The 20390-nt window shown below is 39.3% G+C and overlaps 2 protein-coding genes across 3 annotated transcripts in view; one reads left to right on the top strand and one right to left on the bottom strand.

The window, feature by feature from the left end:
• Positions 1-7966, bottom strand: part of IQCB1 (IQ motif containing B1) — an 80964-nt gene extending 72998 nt beyond the window's left edge. The window contains exons 1-3 of one of the 2 annotated variants that reach the window (XM_006884243.1): positions 7861-7966; positions 7490-7652; positions 926-1055 (exon numbers count right to left, since the gene is read on the bottom strand). In XM_006884243.1, the coding sequence (XP_006884305.1) occupies positions 926-1055; positions 7490-7652; positions 7861-7960 (393 nt within the window). In that variant the 5' untranslated portion in view covers positions 7961-7966. The remainder of the gene's footprint in view (positions 1-925; positions 1056-7489; positions 7653-7860) is intronic. The other variant, XM_006884242.1, reaches the window with a different exon arrangement.
• A 9927-nt stretch (positions 7967-17893) lies between these two features.
• Positions 17894-20390, top strand: part of EAF2 (ELL associated factor 2) — a 65720-nt gene continuing 63223 nt past the window's right edge. Inside the window, exon 1 of the mRNA XM_006884311.1 lies at positions 17894-17990. Coding sequence (XP_006884373.1) covers positions 17894-17990 — 97 coding nt within the window. The remainder of the gene's footprint in view (positions 17991-20390) is intronic.

Raw genomic sequence — 20390 nt, 5'->3', positions numbered from 1 at the left:
ATGAAATCTTTATGTGCATCAAAAGAGTGCTCTGAAAGAATAAAAAGAGAACCTACAGGTTGAGGGAAAATATTTGACAACAAACTTGTTAAGGGACTGATCCCTAAAATTTGCTGAAAATTTCAGTACCTTTACAAGAAAAAGACCATAACTTAAATAAAAAATACTGTAGGACATGAATAGACACCTAACCAAAGACATTCAGGTGGCCAACAAAGAGATATTTATAAATATTCTCTATCAATTATAAATGTTCTCAATAATTAGCCATTATTACACAGACAGTAATCACTGTATAGTATTTCCTTAAAAAAATTTGTGAATAGAAATACCAGTTGTTCCCACTAAGTTTATAACCTAAAGAAGTGTGAGCTGGGACACAAGCATAATATATACACACCAATGTTCACTGCCACCTTATTCATCACAGGAAAGAGAAGGAAATAATTAAGTGCTCATTAGTGGACAAATGGGTAAACTATGGGACAAACATGCAATGACATACTACGTAACACTAATGAACAATGAAGAGTGTGAGAAATAGCTCATAACATGGAGGGAACTGGAGGGCATTATGCTAAGTGAAGTAAGTCAATCACAAAAGGACAAATAATATATGAATCAACTAAAAAAGAAAGTTAACTTAAGGAAAAAAATAAGTTAATTTAAGAAAGAACTTAATGCTGTACAAAGCTGAGCTGTAAAGCACATCATTAAAAAAGTCCTATCATTTTGCTTTATTTACTAAAGGCTGAAAATTACTAATACAGAGGTAATTTATTTTTTTATTCAACTTAATACGTGTAAAGTTACTTCCTCCTTGTACTTTGTCACATATTATATATGTGAAAAATAGCACTGAATATCATTTCAAAATGAAACTGTTTTGACTAAAAAATATAAAACGCTAAATAAACACAAATACCTTAGCTGCATTGATGAAACATGTTTGTAATCGTCTCCCCAAAACCAGAAAATTTTCTGTAGCTGATGGAAGCAATTCACTGTAAAATTCCTCTGCATCTTCTCCTGGCTCCAAACCTACACAGCAATGACTGAAACAAGAGTGCAAAGTCTGTGACTTAATTTGTGTTTTTTTAAGTTTCACTTGAATGTTTAAGCTTAAATTGACACTGGGCTTGATGAGAATTTTCAGTACCTTTCTTTTATTGTGAAGCCACTATAAAGAACGCTTGTTGGAAAATCAGTTTAATAATTTTTTTAATAAAATTTTTATTTTATACAGCTTTACCTGTCAGTGTGGACATTGCTTATTTTTAGATCCAGGACTCAGATGTCCTACAAATCTAGTTTCCAACTCAACTCCTCAGGAAAGAAAAGTTATCTGGCTTACAATAAAGAAAAGGAAGATAAGTACTCAGTGAATAAGACAAAGTTATATAAATCTTGAAAGGGTAATTCATGGACAATATTTATGCTGTTATATTTTAAACAGTTCATAGTTGAAAAGTACAAATTAAAATTATCAAGGGACAGATTAGAAATTTAACATGCTAACTAAAACAATTTCTACTTTTCTGTACTTTTACTAAGGTCGCTGGGTAGTACACATGGCTTGGCCTAAATGTTGGCATTTCAAACCCAATGGCTGGCAGTTCAAATTCAACAAGCAGTGTTGGCAATAAAAGGACTCAAGATCTGCTTCTGTAATGATTACAGTCAAGAAAACTGAGGAGTCATTCCACTTTTTAACGTTCGGAATTATAAATTATAACTGTCTCAATGACAATGAGTTCAGTTTGGTTTTGGTAGAACTACTTCCAAAGACCTACAAAATACCTGCCTGGACATTTCTTACATTAGAAAGGAAAAGAGTGAAAACATAGCTCTAGAAGAAGCATTAACATAGAGAACACTAAAGCAAAGAAATAAAAAATACAAAACAAAACCAAACTCAAACAAAAATGCTCCAAATCCTCTGCCACTGTGTCAATATTGACTCATAGTGATATTCCCTTGAGTTTCTTAGTCTGTAAATCTTTATGGAAGGAAAACTACTCATCTTTCTCTTATGGAACAGCTGATAATTAGCAGTCAGCCTTTTAATTAGCAGTCCAATACATTATGCACAAGATCAATAGAACTCCTATTTCAAGAAATAGGGCTTCTCAAAACGACATATAAACTACATGCTATGACTACTTTTCCCAACCCAAGTCACCATCTGGCTATGAACTGAATAAATTCAGAAGTCTCAATAAATCCTCAATAAACTATTCAAGCTACTTAAGGAGACTATAACCAAATGGGCTTTAAGTATGTACTCTGATGAGGGAGGACTGCTCTTTCAGCCTTGTTAACAAAATGTGAACATATAGACAAACAGTATCATTGAGTTGATGAGTTAATTTGGATTTAGAGCAACTATGAATTGAGCATGCTAAAGCCTAATTGACTAATCATCATCTGTATCAAGGTATCTATTTTCCCCCCCTGCACTCTGGTTTCTACAGTTAATTATTCAAAAATATCTAATCCCAGAGCGCTTAACTGTGCTCATGTGGGACCTGAACCTGTACCAGGAAGCTGTTGTGCTAACAGAGTAGGAGAGAACTACATGGTTTGGAACTGGGAGGAGAGTGCACCAGGACACTCTATACCTATTTACTCTGTGTGCTGAATAAATTATTTGAGAAGCTGGACCCTATGAAAAGTGTGCCATCAGGACTGGAAGGAGACTCATCAATGACATAACTTAAAGTGAGGAGGACTTGAAGCACTTTGTGCAGAAGATCAAGGAATGCAGCCTTCAGTATGGATTGCATTTCAATGTCAAGAAAGCAAAGATTCTATCACTGGACCGATAAACATTGTCATGATGGATGGAGAAGAGATTGAAACTGTCAACAACTTCATGAACAGCTTAGATCCACAATTAATACCCTTGGTACCAGCAGTCAGGAAATAAGACGTATTGCACTGGGAAAGTCTGTATTTAGGACGTCTACAAATTATTGAGGAGTAATAATGTCAGTCTGAAGACTAATGTACATCTGATTCAGGCCATAATCTTTTTTTATTACTTGCTATGTAATCAAAGAGCTGGACAGTAAATAAGGATGACAGAAAAAGAAATGATGTCTTTGAGCTGTGGTTTTGGAGAAGGACAATAAACATTCCATGGACGACCAAGAGAATGAACAGATATGTCTTGCAGAGGATGCAGCCAGAGTGCTCTTTGGAAGCAAGAATGATGTTGCCTTACATACTTGGACATGTTGCTGGGGATTCTATTCCTTGGAGAAGAACATGATACTGGAAGGGTGGAGGGTTGGCAAAGAAGAGGAAGACCTTCAACCAGGTGAACTGACATAGTGACTGCTGCAATGGGCTATTGTGTTTCAGAAGTGTGAGGATGGTACAGGGTTCAAATCTTTTGTTCATAGGGTTTTATGAGTCGTACTTGACTCAATGGCATCTAATAACAATTTTGATAGAAAATAATAAATTAAATCATGTAGAGTATCTATCTGAAAAAGAATTAACAAATGAAATGATGTTTTTATATATACAAACATGGAGATCTCTTAAGTCTTGGATTTTACCCCAGAAAGAGAATCCTTTAATAATTCAAGCAAAGGGAGCTCTGGTGTCCTAGTGGCAAGAAGTTGCACTGAAATTTGAAGGCATGCAGTCCACCAAAAGGTCAGCTATGGGTTGGTTTTGACTCTATGGTACACAACAACAATTTAAGCAAATAAATTATCTTGAGAACAGAAACAACATTTTTGTTTTTTCACCGCCTTGTTTGACTGCAGATGAACTGATGTCTTTGAATTGTAGCGGTGAATAATACTAAATATACCATGGACAGCCAAAAGATGGAACAAATCTGTCTTAGAAGAAGTACTGCTCAGAAGTAAGGATGCTGCTTTCTACAAAGATGGCACCAGAAGCAAAGAAGGAAGCCCCTCCGTCTCCCAAAACTGAAGTCAAAGCAAAGGTGTTAAAGGCCAAGACGGCAGTCCTGAAGGGCATCCACAGCCAAAAAAAAGGGAAGATGTGCACGTCACCCACCTTCCGAAGGCCTAAGAGGCTGAGACTCCGAAGGCAGCCCAAATACCCCCAGAAGAACGCCCCCAGGAGAAACAAGCTTGACCACTATGCCATCATCAAATTTCCCCTGACCACTGAGTCAGCCATGAAGAAGACAGAACAACACACTTGTGTTCATTGTGGGTGTCAAGGCCAACAAGCACCAAATCAAACAAGCTGTAAAGAAGCTCTATGATATTGATGTGGCTAAGGTCAACACTTTGATTAGATCTGATGGAGAGAAGGCCTATGTTCGACTTGCTCTTGACTACGACGCTTTGGATGTTGCCAACAAAATTGGGATCATCTAAACTGAGTCCAGCTGGCTAACTTTAAATACAATTTTTTTTTTCCACAAAAAAAAAAAAGTAAGGATGCTGAGACTTTGTCTCCCATTGTTTGGACATACTGTCAGAAGGGATCCGTCCCTGGGAAAGGGTATCATGCTAAGGAAAGCAGAGTGAGTGAAAGAGAGGCAGAAGACTCTCAATAAGATGGGCTAATCATAACAATGGGTTTAATCACAGCAGAGACTGTGAGGATGCTGCAGAATTAGGCTGCATTTCAAATGGTTGTACACAGGGTCTTTATAATTGAAGTCAACTCAAAAGCATTTAAAATGATTATCACTAAATAACTCATAAATAACTTTGATTTGGCCTTTATTAGTGGTAACTGCAAAAATGGGCAAAGCAGAGACTGTAATGGTAGTTTTGATCTGCTGTAGGCGTTGCAATGCAAATTTGACAACAGCTAAAAACAAAAGTAACTTTGGACTCTCCACTGCCCCTGAATGTCATCATGATTGTGATTCATGGTGATATTCTATCAGATTTCTAATGTGACCTTTAACAAGAGAAAACATTCTCGTTTTCCCAAGTAGCAGGTCTATTTAAACCATTCACATTTCTGTTAGCAGTCCAACAGCTTGATAACAAATTTTTTTATTGTTGTTGTTATGTCCTATAGAGTTGCTTGCGACTCATAGCAACTCTATGTACAATAGCTCTGATCCTGATAATTTTCTCTGACACATCTATTCCCATTACCTCAGTCACTGAGTCAATCCATCTCATTCATGGTGTTCTTCTCTTATGCTGTCCTTCCAACCTCCCAAGCATGATGTCCTCTAGGATTTGTCCCTCTTGGCAACATGTCCAGAATAATGTTAGGTGCTGTCAAAGTGACTACGATTCATGGTGACCTCATGAACACCTGAACCTTGGCCTAACCGATACCATTCTCATCTCTGATACACTTGAGCCCACGGTTAGCTACTGTACTATTGTCATCTTGTTGAGAGTCTTCTTCAATTTCTTAGACAGTTCCCAACATAGTGTCTTTTTCCAGGTTCTGGATGCTTCTTACAACATGCTCAAATTATGAGACAGAATTTCAGTCTTTGTCATTAAGGAGCACCCTGATTACAGTTCCTCTAAGACAAGACTTGTTTTTTCTTTTGGTCATCCATGGGGTAGGGTATTCAGTACTCTTCTCCCATACCACAACTCAAAGACATAAATTCCTCTTCTGTCATTCATAGTCACTGCTGAGCTTTCAGATGCACAGCAAGTAATCAAAAAAGTCTTAAGTGAGATCAGGTGCACCTTAGTTTTTAAGTTGACATCACTGTTCTTCAGTACTCTGGAGAGGTTCCTGACAGATTTTTCCTAATTCAGTAAGTCTTTTGATTTCTTGACTGCTGGTGCCAAGGATGTTGATTTTATGGATCCATGTAAGATGAAATTGTTGGTAATGTCAATCTTTTCTACATCTATCATGTTAATGCCTACTGGCCTGGTGGTGAGAATTTTAGTTTACTTGATGCTGAGATGTAATCAATGTTGAATACCGACCAATACTGTGGTCTCTGATCTTCTGTAACAAGTGCTTCCAAGTCCTCCCTCACTTTCATCATCAAGGCTGTGTCATTTGCATAATGCACTTTGTTGCCTGATTCTGATGCCATATTCTTCCTACTAAAGACCAGATTCTCAAATGATTTGCTTAGCATATAGTTTGGATATATATGGAGAAAGGATACAGAATGGATGCACATCTTTCTTGATTTCAAATATATGGTGTTCCTGTGCTCTGTTCAGAAAACTGCCTCTTGGTCCAGGTCCAGGTTTCATATGTGCACAATTAAGTATTCCCAATTAATTAGCCTTAATTTGCAATTTGCATAGTCAAATGCCTTTGCATTTATTTGTCAATAAAACACCGAAAGATATCCTTCCAATATTCTTACTTTCAGCCAAGATTGATCTGACATAAGCAATGAGATCCACTATGCCACAGACAACCTCTTCTGCATTTAGCATGAATTTCTGGCAGTTCCCTGTCAGTGTACTGCCAAAGCCATTTTTAAATAATTTTTAGCAAGATTTTGTTTGCATATGATATTAATGATATTGTTTGACAGTTTCCAAATTCTGTTGTATCCCTTTTTTGTCAACATGAACAAATATGGATCTTTTCCAGGCAGTTGGCCAGACAGATGTTCTCCAGACAAAATTCAGGAACCCAGGAACCAATAAATACTGTAGCTATGTGCCACTGAGTCAGAACCAACTCCTAGTTGATATTCCAGAGGGTTTTCAAAGGCTAAGAACTGCATAGCAAGAAACTGTCTGTCTTTCTCCTGTGGAACAGCTAGGGGATTAAAACTGCATGCCTTTGGGTTGGCAGCACAACTCCTTATCCACTAGGCCAACAGAACTTGATCTAGAAAGTAATGATATACTTTTAATTATACTTTTAATTATCTCATTTATAATAAGGATGTGGGTTAGGCACTAAGAACATATGACTTATTTATTTAACTGTCTCATTTTCAAAATCTTTCATGATCTATTTTTTATTAATTTCTAGCACAGTACAATATCAAATTTTGCTTCTAAATTATATTGATAGTATTGACTAACAATGAAATACATAACTAAAAAATCTACATGAACAAAGTGAGATAAGTAGATTAGTAGTTAGTTCTTCTACAGAACATTGCTTATACCTTTTATTTTACCATCTTCTGCCTGGATTATACATTTACATGACTGCTAGACCATATCTATTATCAAGTTATCTAGTGTGTAGGGCCAGTGCCCTAATTTTCTGAATCATTTAAATACTCATGAAATAATTAATAAGTAACATATCAGGCATTGAGAATTAGCTGTGAGCAAATGAGTGTTCATTCTTTGCAGAGCTGATGAGACTTCAGACATTAATGAGATAATCACACAATTACAATTCAAAAATAATACTATGAAAAAAAAATAAAATAAAAAAAATAATATTATGAAGCAAAAGCACAACCAAAACTTAAACAGAGATTTCGAGAGCATATTATGTAGAAGAACAAGAGAAAGCAAATGCTGAAAATCAGGATCTCCTATTTTAGCAAACAACTTTCTTTCTTGCTTCAATTTACCTTAATATTTGTGTAAGTTGGGAAATTGTAGACCAACCACCCTGGATTCGAGAACAATCTTGACTGAGGACCAAGAGGCAATATTGAATAAGGTCATAGCAATATATATCTTGCTTGATTTTCTTCAACTCAGAGTTTCTTGTAGGTGTGCTATTTATTATTTCTAAGGAAAAAAGGAAATACTTTTGTTCAATAAATATAAAGGCTTTTTGTATTCTTTGTGTTGAACAGTAACTAAAACGTATTAAAACTAAAATTAATACCAGTGCTAAGATATCCCTAAACACATTAGAAAAAAATTCTAAAATTGTACACATGATAGAGTTGCTTAATTACTTAAAAAGATGAATATTCATAAAAGATTTTCTTACCTTTTAATTTCAACAGTATAACAGGGACATTCTGCTCAGGACTGTTTGCAACTTCAGCAGCTAAAGATAATATCCTTGGGTCCGTGCCAGTTGGCTTCATTTCTCATATCACCTACGGTTAAACAAAATCAGAGAATAAAAGTCAAATAGTTCTAAAGCTTCACTTGCTAAAGGACTGAAATATGGCTTCAATATAAATGCAAATGCAAATAAAGCTCTGTTTGTGAAGTATAATAGGTTTATCATTCAAAATGTCTCTTATCAGCTTTGACTTACACCAAACAGCTGGATGGAAACAGAAAATACTGTTGCTGTCTGTGTACCTTTGAGATGGCACCAACTCATAACTAACCCTCCAGCCAATTTCCAGAGGCAGTAAAACTGCCTACCAGTAGGCCACGAGAGGTCTCTATCACGTGTGTAAGAAACAGTATGTATAAGATTGGTCAGTTATTCTAATTGGGCTTAAATTGAGCAGGTTTAGCAAGAGAAGATGGGAATTTTAATACTAGCAAGCAAGTAGCAGCAGACAATGTAGTGTATGCCCTTCCAGGTCAGAGATTCCTGTGCCAGTCACACCAGGAACAACAGTCGCAGTGTAGTATATGAGACCAACATTAAGGCTGACCTGACTTTGAACTGTTGCCCCATGGAGCCAGAGCCAGTGACCTTACCGAAGCTAGCTAGAGGACTGGAGGGAAAGACACCATAACTGGCAAGTGTTATAACACTGACTTAAGCTGTGAGACTGAAGGTCAAATGGCCTGCAGGAATGCTTGAAAGGACTAAGGAATTATATAACCTGTTGCCAACCTAATTGTAACCCTTTAATTTCCCTAATAAATTTCATAACTGTAAGTATGATTCTGTGAAATATGTGTGGCTAGGGGAACTATGGTGGCCTAGTGACAAGAGGCTGCACTGCAATCCGAGGTGCACAGTTCAAATCTACCAGATGCTCTGCCGGGAAAGGAGGGACAATCTCCTCCTGTACCAGTCAGATCTGATTTGACGGTAGACACACACACACAAATAAAATAAAAATAAAAAATTGAAAAAAAAAATAAATTATGTGTGGCTAATGCAATGCATTTTAGAGCCAGCAGTAGAATACTGAGAATCACAGGAGTCATTGTTGGTGGTAAAATTAGTAGTAAATTCTGCTCTGTCTTGTGCCAACCTCACAGTCTCTGACAGACCCACCCATTATCCAAGATTGACTGACTGAATCAATCTTATCGTGGGTCTTCCTCTCCTGCACTGTTCCTCCACCCTCCCAAATATGATGTCCTTTTCCAAGGATTGGTCCCTCCTTGCAACATGTCCAAAGCATGTCAGACGAAGTTTCAGAATCCTTGCCTCCAACGAGCAGCCCAGTTTCACCCTCTCTAGGACAAACCTGTTTGTTCTCCTAGCAGTCCACTGTATATTCAACTCTTCTCTAGCACCACTGTTAATGGAGTTAGAAAACCTCAAAAGGGTGAGCATTACTGTACATCATAAATAATGTAACCAACATCACTAAGCTATAAAAGTAGAAAATATTGAATATTCATAAGAACAACTTGAAAGACTGTATTAAAATACATTAAAACCTGCCTGTTACTGGTAAATTCATTCTGACTTTATGTAATTTTAAGCAATGTGCAATTAATATCAGTGTGTCTTTATGTACTATGCTAATATTTTTATAAGGTGAATTCTCTGATGCTAGGTAGCTGGGTCAGATAATAAACATACTTCACACTTCAATCAGATTTTGCCAAATTCTTCCTCCTAGTAGTTTTCTAATCTGTATTCCACCAAGGTATATTCATTTTCTCACACTTTTGTGAAGACTTGCCATCTTTTATAGTTCTCCTAATCTGTGAGACGAACGCTGCCATTGTTATTTTAATCTGTATGTTTTTAGTAGGGATATTAGGCACACTTTCATGTTTACTGGCCACTTCTTCTTGTCTATATTTTCTATTAATTTCCTTTGACCAGTTTTCTATCAGTTGTTTTGTATTATTCTTTTGTAGCTTTTCATCCATGGAGATGCAAACTTATTATCAACCCTTTCTCCTGGTTGTCCATTACGTTCAATATGTCTATACAAGAGCTTAATATGGGTTATGTTTCATTAAAAAACAAAAATTGTTACCACTAGGCCAACAGGCTACATGGAAAAAGGACTGAAGTTTGTCAATATTTATACTTTATTGGATCCATTATCAAGATGCAATCAGTCAAGAAATCAAAAGACTCATTGCACTGGGAAAATCTACTGTTAAGCCGGTCTGTTTAAAGACTATGGTATACATGATCCAAGATACAGTATTTTCAATTGTTTCCTATACATCTGAAAATTGGACAATGAATAGAGACAACAGAAAAACAGAAAAAAATTTAAACTTTTGAATTGTGATATTGGAGAAGAGTATTAAATATTCTATGGGCTGTCAAAAGAATAGAAAAATTAGGTCTTAGAGGAGATGCAACCAGAGTATTCCTTAGGGGTAAAAATGGTTAAATTGTCTCATATAATAGCATGTTGTCAAGATAGGCCAGTACTTCCTCCAAGGAGAAACTTGGTTTCACCCTCTCCAAGAAAGATCTATTTGTTTTCTTGGCAGTCCATGGCACTTGGTAGCAGCGTTATATTTTGGTTCACCGCTAAATTTTCAGTAGCTAGCCTAATAAACTAGCATGTGGCAGGGGTTTAGTAAATATAGGTTGAAACAATGAGTACGTGCACAAAGCCTTGTAATTTCCTGATTCCCTACTTTTTACCCCAATATAATAGAAAACCTCATATTCCTCATTAGGTTTTCTGATATAAGATTAGTTTCAAACAAATCTCTTGCTCACTGTTTGACGTAGTAAAACATCACTAAAACATGATCATCACCAAACATCTGTGGTGGGACATTAAGTTAGAAGCAAAGGTTATTTTAAATAGTACTCTTGCTCATGTATTACTTGTTGTTGCTGTTGTTATGTGCCGTCGAGTCGCTTGCAGCTCATAGCGACCCTATGTACAACAGCCCTAAACTCCGCTCTGTCCTGTACCAATCACACTGTCTCTGACACTCCCATCCCAATTATCCCAGTCACTGAATCAATCCACCTTATAGAGGGCCTTCCTCTCCTGCGCTGTCCCTCCACCCTCCCAAGCATGATGTCCCTCTCTAAGGACCGGTCTCTCCTCACAACATGTCCAAAGTATGTCAGATGGAGCCTCAGAATCCTTGCCTCCAAGGAGCCCCCCGGTTTAACCCTTTCCAGGACAAATCTGTTTGTTTTCCTAGCAGTCCATGGTATTCTCAATACTCTTCTCCAGCACCACAGCTCAAAGGCATCAATTCTACTTCTATCCTCCTTGGTCATTGTCCAACTCTCTGATGCATAACAAGTGATTGTGAAGACCATAGCCTGTATCAGATGCACCTTAGTCTCCAGAGAGACACCATTGCTCTTCAGTACTTTGGAGAGGTCCCTAACAGCAGACTCTCCCATGGCAATGCGCCTTTTCACTTCCTGGCTGCTGGTGCCAAGACTGTTGACTGTGGAGCCAAGCAAACTAAAGCTGTGTACAATCTCAATCTCTTCACCATCCATCCTGATGCTGCCAATTGGTCCAGTGGTGAGAATCTTTGTCTTCCTGACATTGAGCCTCAATGTATTACTTAGGAAAGAAAAATCATCTATATGTGTATATACAGTAAGACATGTAAGTATATGTAAATATAGTTAAGTCACTCAGATAAAAAAAGATATAAGCGTGGAGTCAAGAGGGCTGCTATTCTCTGAACCAGTTTTGTTTGTTTGTTTAAAAGGAGCTGCACTGTCATCCCAAAGGTACACAGTTCAAACCTATAAGCTGCTCTGTGGTAGAAAGATGAGCAATCTCCTCCTGTGCAATTTACTGCCTCTGAAAAACTGCCAGAAGGTCAGCTATGAGTTGGTTCTGACTTGATAGCATAAAGTAACAACAGAACAATTAAGATGTAGAAAAGAATAGAGCTTCCAAGGACTGCCCTCAAATGTTACAACGGTAGAACTAGAGCTTGGTAACTATTTGCAGAGCTCTCCTCTTTTCCTCCATTTATCTAAATGCTTTCATATACAGGCATATGACATTTTCTTGCACTTTGCAAATAATTTTTATAAAAAGTGAAGGTCTATGACATCTTGTGTTAAGAAAAATCTTAGACTGACAGCAGCTCGATATGTTCAGAATCACAGAAATCCTGATGGCTTGAGACTTAGGCCATCACTTCAGGCAGGGGCTGATCAGTGGGAGACTGGGTGTTGAATGCTGTAGGCAAAAGTAGGAAGGGATGGTGGTGGTGTAAGGAAAGGGTGGATCAAAAAAACCCAACAAACCCCACACACACAAAAAAAACCCCAACAACAACAGGTAGCAGGGGTGGGCAGCAAAATTGAATCTATTGGTCATTTTTATAACTGGGCAAATGTCTTTCATCTGCTGTTTTCTGTGGAATGCGTGTCTGTCAGATACTAAGAAAAATCTGTTAGAGCTATTTTCCCCAACAATTTGTCCACACTTTGTCTATCACATTTTGCCAAATCTCACAATATTTCAAACTTTTTCATATGCTACTTAACAGACTATAAACACTTTTTCATATATCCTGGAAACCAAAGAGATTTATGTGACTTTCCTTTGCAAAGCCACCTTAGTTCAGTGTAACCTAACCTGGAAGAGTATCACAGACTGCATGAACTTATTTAATCCTTTTATAAACTCTAACACTTTCCCTTTCCCAAAAAATCCACACAAACCCACTAAATCCACTGACGCCTAAGTGAATTCCAACTCATAGCAATCCTATCAGAGCAGAATGTCCTACACGGTGTCTAAGGATGCAGTCTTTGCATAAGGAGACTTCCTTCTCTTTGTCCTAACTATTCGTTGGTGAGCTTCATCAAATAGACCAGTATGGAAGTAGAAGTATGGAGTTCATTTTACATCATTTCAGTGAAGAACATGCTCATGGCAACCATTTGCAGATGCTTCTCTTCCAAAACAATTCGATTCCAAAGCAATACTTCTCCCATCTTTCCCATTAAATTCATAAACCCTGAGAAAAGGCAAACCTTAGGCAATCACTTATCAATTGTAGGCGCTATTACCTGTTGCCAGAGCACAAGCTCCAACTTCAGCCTTGATAATATAGGATTCACGTCTCCCAAGTTGTACTTGATACCGCAACCACGGATCACTGGGAAGAAATGAAAAGGCGGCAACCCAATGAAGTCTAATTGCAAAAGACCCCAGGAGCCCTCAATTGCGAATTCTGAATTCTTCCCCCGCCCCCTCCCAAGTCCGCTCTCCCAGCTTTAGTTCCACCAGACACTCCTCTGGTACAGAAAGTTTTAAAAAGGATTGCCGAGGAAACGCCGCCTTCCCCTCCCACTGTAGGAAATAGGCTTTTGGAGTCTTCGGGCTCAGCTACTCGAAGCTCAAGTCCTGGCTCTGGCGCAAACAGGCTTGAGCCAGATATCAGGCCTTGTGCCAAGACGCAGCCCCAACCCGCAGCTTCTACCCAAATCTTCGGGAAAAGGTCCCTTTAACATTGAACAGAAAGGACGGAGCCGGGCCAGTTCTCCGTTAAGCGCTCCCATATTCCCAGTTCCGAGACCCAGGCTTCCCGTCTCCCAGAGTCTTTTCCTTCCCCAGCTCCCACCTTCGCCGCGGGTTAGTGCGCCTAACGTCCCGCTCGCACCTCAGGAGGCCGGCTTTCCCAGAGCCGCTCGCGCTGCGCAGCGGGAAGGGAATTGGAGGCGGGACCAAGCGCGGCGCTAGGGGGCGGGGGAAACCTAGCAAAACAGCCAATCACCAAGCGGCAGCTCCCGCTAAAGCGGGAACGTCGGAACGAAGGTGGAGGTTGGCGCTGCTGCGAAAGCTTATTGGAATCGTGCTGGTATCCTGTGCTGTTCGCCAAGACCGAAGCTAAGTCGGAGTTGGAGGATAACGACGAGAGGACATTTGCACATTGGCAATCGCGAGCGGGTTCATAAATTGAGCAAAAGTTTTGAGAAGCACGTGCCCTGTGAGCTGAGTGTCTCATCCCTGGGGATAGGCGGGGGAAGGAGGAACCTCCTAAGATCAAGGTATGGAGACACAAAACCCTTGGTTCTCTGTTCCAATGTCAAGTAAATAGGACTGACTCATGGTGACCCTATGAACAAAAGACTTGAGCCCTGCCCTATTTTGTACCATCCTCACACTCTCCCACACCCCCACGTCCATTGCTGCAGTCACTGTGTGGAGAATGAGAGAGGCCCAGCTGCCCTGCCTGGACTCCAAGTGGGTCAGTAGAAGGTGTATGTACCTACAGAAGATATGAAACTAACAGGCAGGAAAGTGAAAGTTTGTGAAAAAAACATGTTACAGGTGGTTGATGTTGAGAAGTGGAAAGAAAAATAAAGTGATGAAAGGGTGCAAAGGACTGGCCTTTTTTTTGATTTATGCAGGGAGAAGAGACTTCCTTGAGAGTGATGGGGAAAGAATTCTTTTTCTTGCCTCTGGTTGATAAAGGTAGTTATTAAGTTTCTTGGAAGAGAGTCGTACCATCTCTAAAATCTGTTTGAGACTTCTGATTTCATGTGGTCAATTATCAAACGTTGGCTATTAGAATAATAATGTGAAGTGTGTTAACATCTTTATTTGGAAGATACCTCCTTGTGGCTTCTACCTCCTGATTTTCTATGTGACTTAGGACTACTTTTAAAAATCAATCTCTTTTATATTGTTGAGGTAAAAAGGGAGCTCTTTCATTAAAAACGGCCTCGTTGGATTGAAGGTAACATGTGCAGAAAAGTGCTGGTGTAAACATATGTTCCAGCCACAGTGGGGAGAAAGCCTCAGCTGTGTCGACCAAGCTTGCTCAGGCTTGACCTGCTGCTAAGGAGAAGTCTGGCAGTGGCATGGCCCCCAGACGAATCAAGGCCATGGATCTGTAAGGACTGGACAGTTCCTCCCTGCCTAAGGGAGGATGACTATCATGTCATCAGCATAGAGAGATAATTTTACCTCCTCGTTGCCTATTTGGATACCTTTCATTCCCTTCTCTTGTCTTATTGCTATTGCTAAGACTTCCAAAACAATATTGAATAAAAGAGGTGATAGTGGGCATCCTTGCCTAGTTCCTGTTCTCAAGGGGAATGCCTCTCCATTAATCTCTCTCCATTGAGAACAATGTTGGCTTTTCGGATTTGTATATATACTTTTTTACTATGTTGAAGAAATTCCCCTGTAATCCTATTTTGTTGAGTGTTTTAATCAGGAAAGGATGCTGGATTTTGTCAAAGGCCTTTTCTACATCAATTGATAGGATCATGTGGTTCTTGTTCTTTGCTTTGTTAAAGTGATGAATTACATTGATTGTTTTTCTTATGTTGAACCATCTTTGAATACCTGTTATGAATCCCACTTGGTCATGATGAATTATTTTTTTAAAAAAACTCTCCCGACAACCCCTATGCACTGTTGGTGGGAATGTAAAATGGTGCAACCACTTTGGAAAGCTGTATGGAAAGCTTTCTCAAAAGGTTGCAAATAGAAATACCATTTGACCCAGAAATTCTACTTCTGGGAATTTACCCTAAAGAAACCCTAACCGCCACTCAAGCAGATATATGCACCCCTATGTTTATTGTGACTTTGTTCACAATAGCAAAGAGCTGGAAACAACCTAAGTGCCCATCAACAAATGGATAGAGAAGCTCCGGTTTAGTCACACAATGGAATACTCTGCAGCACTGAAAAAGAAGGAACCCATGAAATATGCCAAGTGGATGACCCTAGAGGACATTATGCTAAGTGAAATATCTCAGTCACAAAGGACAAACATTGCATAGGGCCACTATTTTAAAACAGGACTGACATTGGAGTTGAGGGAAGACAGAGAAGAAGGGGAGGAATGATGTATACTGCATTGCAACAGATGAGGGAGAGAACTGTTTAAAAGGGATATATGATTAGGTATTATTGTCATGACAAGAGTCCAGAATGACAGTGCAGTGGAGTTTTCTTTTACTTCTCAAGGAGAAAAGTGAATTGGGGAGAGGGGGTGGGCAGGGAGAAAAGTGCAACAATGAATGACTGGAAACCCTAAGTCTCTGTAAACTTTTATTAAAATAAAAAAAGTAAATGTGTGTGTGTGTGTGTGTGTGGTGTGTGTGTGTGTGTGTGTGTACAGACAGACATCATTGCTCTTTAGCACTTTAGAGAGGTCCCTGACTATAGATTTCACCAGTATAATTTGTCTTTTGATCTGTTGACTGCTGGTGCCAAGAGTGTTGATTGTGGACCTGAGCAAGCTGAAATTGTTAACCTCAACCTGGCATTGCTCAATTTATTGGTGAGACCAGCCAATCCTCTTACAGATTGGTGAGACTGGCCAATCTTCCTGTGGATTGATGGGATAGCCAATCCCCTTGTGGACAGGCTAACACATTCTATTTGTGTATTCCCAACTATCCACATGGTCGAGTCAGATTAGATAGCTAAGAAAGTCATATTGAAAGATAAACTCCACAGATACAGAAGAAACCTTTAATGAACAGATCTCAAATGTTATAGCAGTAGAACTAGACCTATGTAACTACTTGCAGAGCTCTTACTCTCATTCATGTATTTAAATGTTTTTATAGACAGGCAGGCATATTCAATTTCCTTGCACTTTACATTTTTATTTTTTCTTTTACAAAGTGAAGGTCTGTGACAATTCTGTATTAAGAAAGTCTATTTAGAGCCATTTCCCAACAATTTCTTCTCACTTTATATCTCTATGTCTAATTTTGGCAATTCTCACAAAATTTCAAATTTTTTCATGTGCTAGTTGACATAACATCAACATCAACACAGTGTGTGGTAGTTTGATGAAATAGATCAATCTGGATACGGAAGAAGTATGGAATTAATTTTATAGAAATTACAGTTAAGAACCCACTAATGGTTTTAACCATTTGTAGGCTCTTCTAATAGATTTTTGTTCCAAAGCAACACTTCACCTGTCTTTACCCTTAAATCCATAAACTCTGACAGAAAACAAACATTGGGGCAATCATTTATCAATTATAGATGCTATTACCCTGTTGCCAGAGCACCAGCACCAGCCTCAGCTGTGATCCTCCAGGATTCATGCCTTCCCAGTCTTTGTATCTGCTACTGCAACCACGGATCACTGGGAATAAAACGTAAGAAAAGACAAGAAAAACGAAAGGAAAAGAAAAGGAAAAAAAAAAAGACCGCTCAATGTATTCTAGTTGTAAATGATTGTGGATGAAGGTACTTGGCTATTCTGAATGTTCTCCCCACCCCCACCCCCTTTCCACTTCTCTTCCAAGTTTGACCAAGGCATTCCTCTAGTACAGAAAGCTTTGAGTATTGCTAAGGTAGAGGCCCTTTCTTCCACTTAGATGGATTCGCGATTCAAGTTTCCCAGGGTCCTGAGGTACTCAGAGTTCTAGTTCTGGATCTGGGACTATCTGTCCTTGAACAAGATTCCAGTCCTTGTGCACAGATGCCAGATGCAGCCCCTTCCTGGACTTTCGTTTTCAAACAAATCTTCAGCAAAAGGTCCCTTTAACATTGAGCAGAAAGGGCTGAGATGGCCCAGCTCTCCCTCAAGAGCTCCCACATACCCAGTCACTAGACCCTGGACAGCAGGAGCCCAAGCTTCCCACAACCAAGGGTCACCTCCTTCCTAGCTATCACCATAGGTCAGTTCTCTCATCTTCCTTAAGTGTTTCTGTGCCTAAAGCCCTGCTCCCACCATTGAGCCTTCCTCCAGTAGCTTCCATTGTGCAACTGGAAGGGATATTAAGACAGGTCCAGGCTCCACCCTCCAAGGGGCGGGGCCGTATTAGTCAGGCAACCAATCAATAAACGAGAATACCCGGCAGGGCGGGAACACAGGACACAGAGAGGGGTCTGGATTTAAAAACAAATTGTCCGAGGTACTGCGCGTAGGAAGTAGTGCACGGTCAGAAGCAAAGTCAGAGTGAGAGGATAATGATGAACGGACACTTGAACTTCGGCAATCGTGAACGAGTTCTCAACTTGGGCAGAAGTTTCGAGAAGGAGCCACGTTGCGCCTTCCACACTGTGCGCTGTGAGTGAGTCTTAGCTCCGGATGGGGGTATGCGGGTGTTGGTTGTAGGCGTGGGTGGGAAGTGTGCCATAGATGTGTAGAGGCACAAACCCGTCAGTGCTCTGTTTCCACAATTTGCTTTAATATGGAGAATGAGAGAGGTCCAGCTGCCTTACCTGGGCTCCTAGGGAGTCAGAAGAAGGAGTAGGAGCTTTGCAGGTGCTGGTAAAACCACAAAACTATATGAGACCAACAGGCAGGAAGGTGAAACGTTATGAAGAACCAGATGTGACAGGTGGTGATGCAGAAGTGGAAAGAAAAGTGACAGAAGAGTGTAAAGGACTGAGCTACTTATTTTGGATTATGCAAGGAGAAGGGACTTCTTTGAAGTATTCTTTATTTTTTCTTGCCTCTGGCTGATGAGGGTATTGTTTCTTGAAAAGATTCTTACCATTCTCCCCGACCCCCCCCCTCCAAAATTCTGTCTCTTTGGGGCTTCTGATTTTATTAGGTCAATTATCAAATGTGGGTTATCAGCATATTAATGTTAAGTTCGTTGGCATCTTCACTTGGATATTTACCTCCTTGAGACTACGTTCCTTTTGTTTTTCTATATGACCTGAACCTATTTTTAAACATCAATCTCTTTTGTGTTGCTGAGGTAAAAATGATGTTGTTTTGTTTTGGTACTTGTCTGATGTAGAATGCAGAAAGGAATATTAAGTATTATCATCCTATATGTAAAAATTCATATATATATATATATCTCAAATTAATTTTAGAACAGGAAAGTCATTGAATCATGACTTCTGTTTTTTCTATTGCAAAGTAGATTGATTTTCACTTCCTTTTTCCATCTCTGACCGTTTCCTCAGTCACTCTGTGCATGCACACTGCTTTTGGTTCTCTAGAGACCTTTATGATTTTCCCACCTGAAGTATTCCTAGTGTAAGCAAAATGTCTACCTAAAACTCGGTGTCTCCAAATTTCACTTAAATTGTAACTATTATAACTTAATTTTTTAGAAGAAATGTGTTTATTCAAAGTCTTATAAAATGTATTTTAAAAAAAATTTTATACTGGTTTACTTACAAAGTTCATATACATTGCTTTTCACGCTGGATTTTTTTAAGAGGAATTAGCATCTAATTGCTAGAGTAAAAGGCAGTGGTATGTATGACAGATGTTCAGTCATGCCCTTGTTTGGGCTTTTTTTGCCGAACTCTAATGCCCCTTACAAAGAACAGCTACTGCTAGCTGCGTAGGTTCTCTTCTTTAGTCCTTTTTTTGTTGTTATGTGCCATCGAGTCACCTGCAACTCATAGAGAAACTGTATACAAATGCTCTCAACTCTGCTCTATCCTGAGCCAGTCTCACTGACTCCAACATATCTACCTACTCCCATTACCCAAGTTACTGAGTCAGTCCATCTCATCCAGGGTCTTCCTCTCTTGCACTGTCCCTCCTTCTCCAAGGACTGGTCTCTCCTAGCCACATGCCCAAAGTATGTGAGAAGAGCTTCAAAAATTCTTGCCTCTAAGGAGCAACCAGTTTGACTCTCTCCAGGTCATCCCTGGTTGTTCTCTTAGCAGTCCATTGTATGTATAATACCCTTCTTTATCACCACAACTCAAAGGCATCCATTTTCCTATAATCCTTAGTCATTGTCCAGTTCTCTGATGCATAGAAAGTAATTATGAAGACCATGGTTTGGATCAGGTGCACCATAGTCTCTAGACTGACATCGTTGCTCTTCAGTACAGTGGGTGGAGAAGTCCCTGACAGCATATTTTCCCAATGCAATTAGTATTTTCATTTCCTGACTGTTGGTGCCAAGATGTTGATTGTGGAACCAAGCAAACTGAGGCTATTAACTATCTCAATCTCTTCTCTGTCTATCATGATGCTGTCAACTGGCTCTGTGGTGAGATTGTTTTCTTGATGTTGCACCTCAACCATATTGAAGACTCCAGTCCTTGACTTCCTGCAGCAAATGCCACAGGTCATACTCAGTTTCAGCAAGCAAGGTTGTATCATCTGCATAATGCAGATTGTTGATGAGTCCTCAATCCTGATGCCATACTCTTCCTAGGCAACCTGTTTGTTCTAGCAGTTCATGATATATTCAATACTCTTCTCCAGCACAACAGTCCAAAGGCATTGATTCTTCTATCAACTCTAGTCATTGTCAAGGTCTCCAGTGCATAACAAGTAATTGAGAAGAATAAGGTCTGGATCAGGCACACTTTATTGTCTATGCTGGCATTGTTGTTCTTGAGCACTCTGAAGAGATCCCTAACAGCAGACTTTTCCAAGGCAACTCATCTTTTTTTTTTTAATTGTTATTACATTCTATTAGTTTTAATGAACATTTACAGGAATTTTGGGTTTTCATTCATTCATTGCTGCACCATTCTCTCT

The sequence above is a fragment of the Elephantulus edwardii genome, unplaced genomic scaffold, assembly GCF_000299155.1.
Source record: "Elephantulus edwardii isolate Elephantulus edwardi_28Jun2011 unplaced genomic scaffold, EleEdw1.0 scaffold00032, whole genome shotgun sequence".
In the NCBI taxonomy this organism is placed as follows: domain Eukaryota; kingdom Metazoa; phylum Chordata; class Mammalia; order Macroscelidea; family Macroscelididae; genus Elephantulus; species Elephantulus edwardii.
Note: the sequence above shows the minus strand (reverse complement) of the source record. Positions and strands in the feature narration are given on the sequence as shown.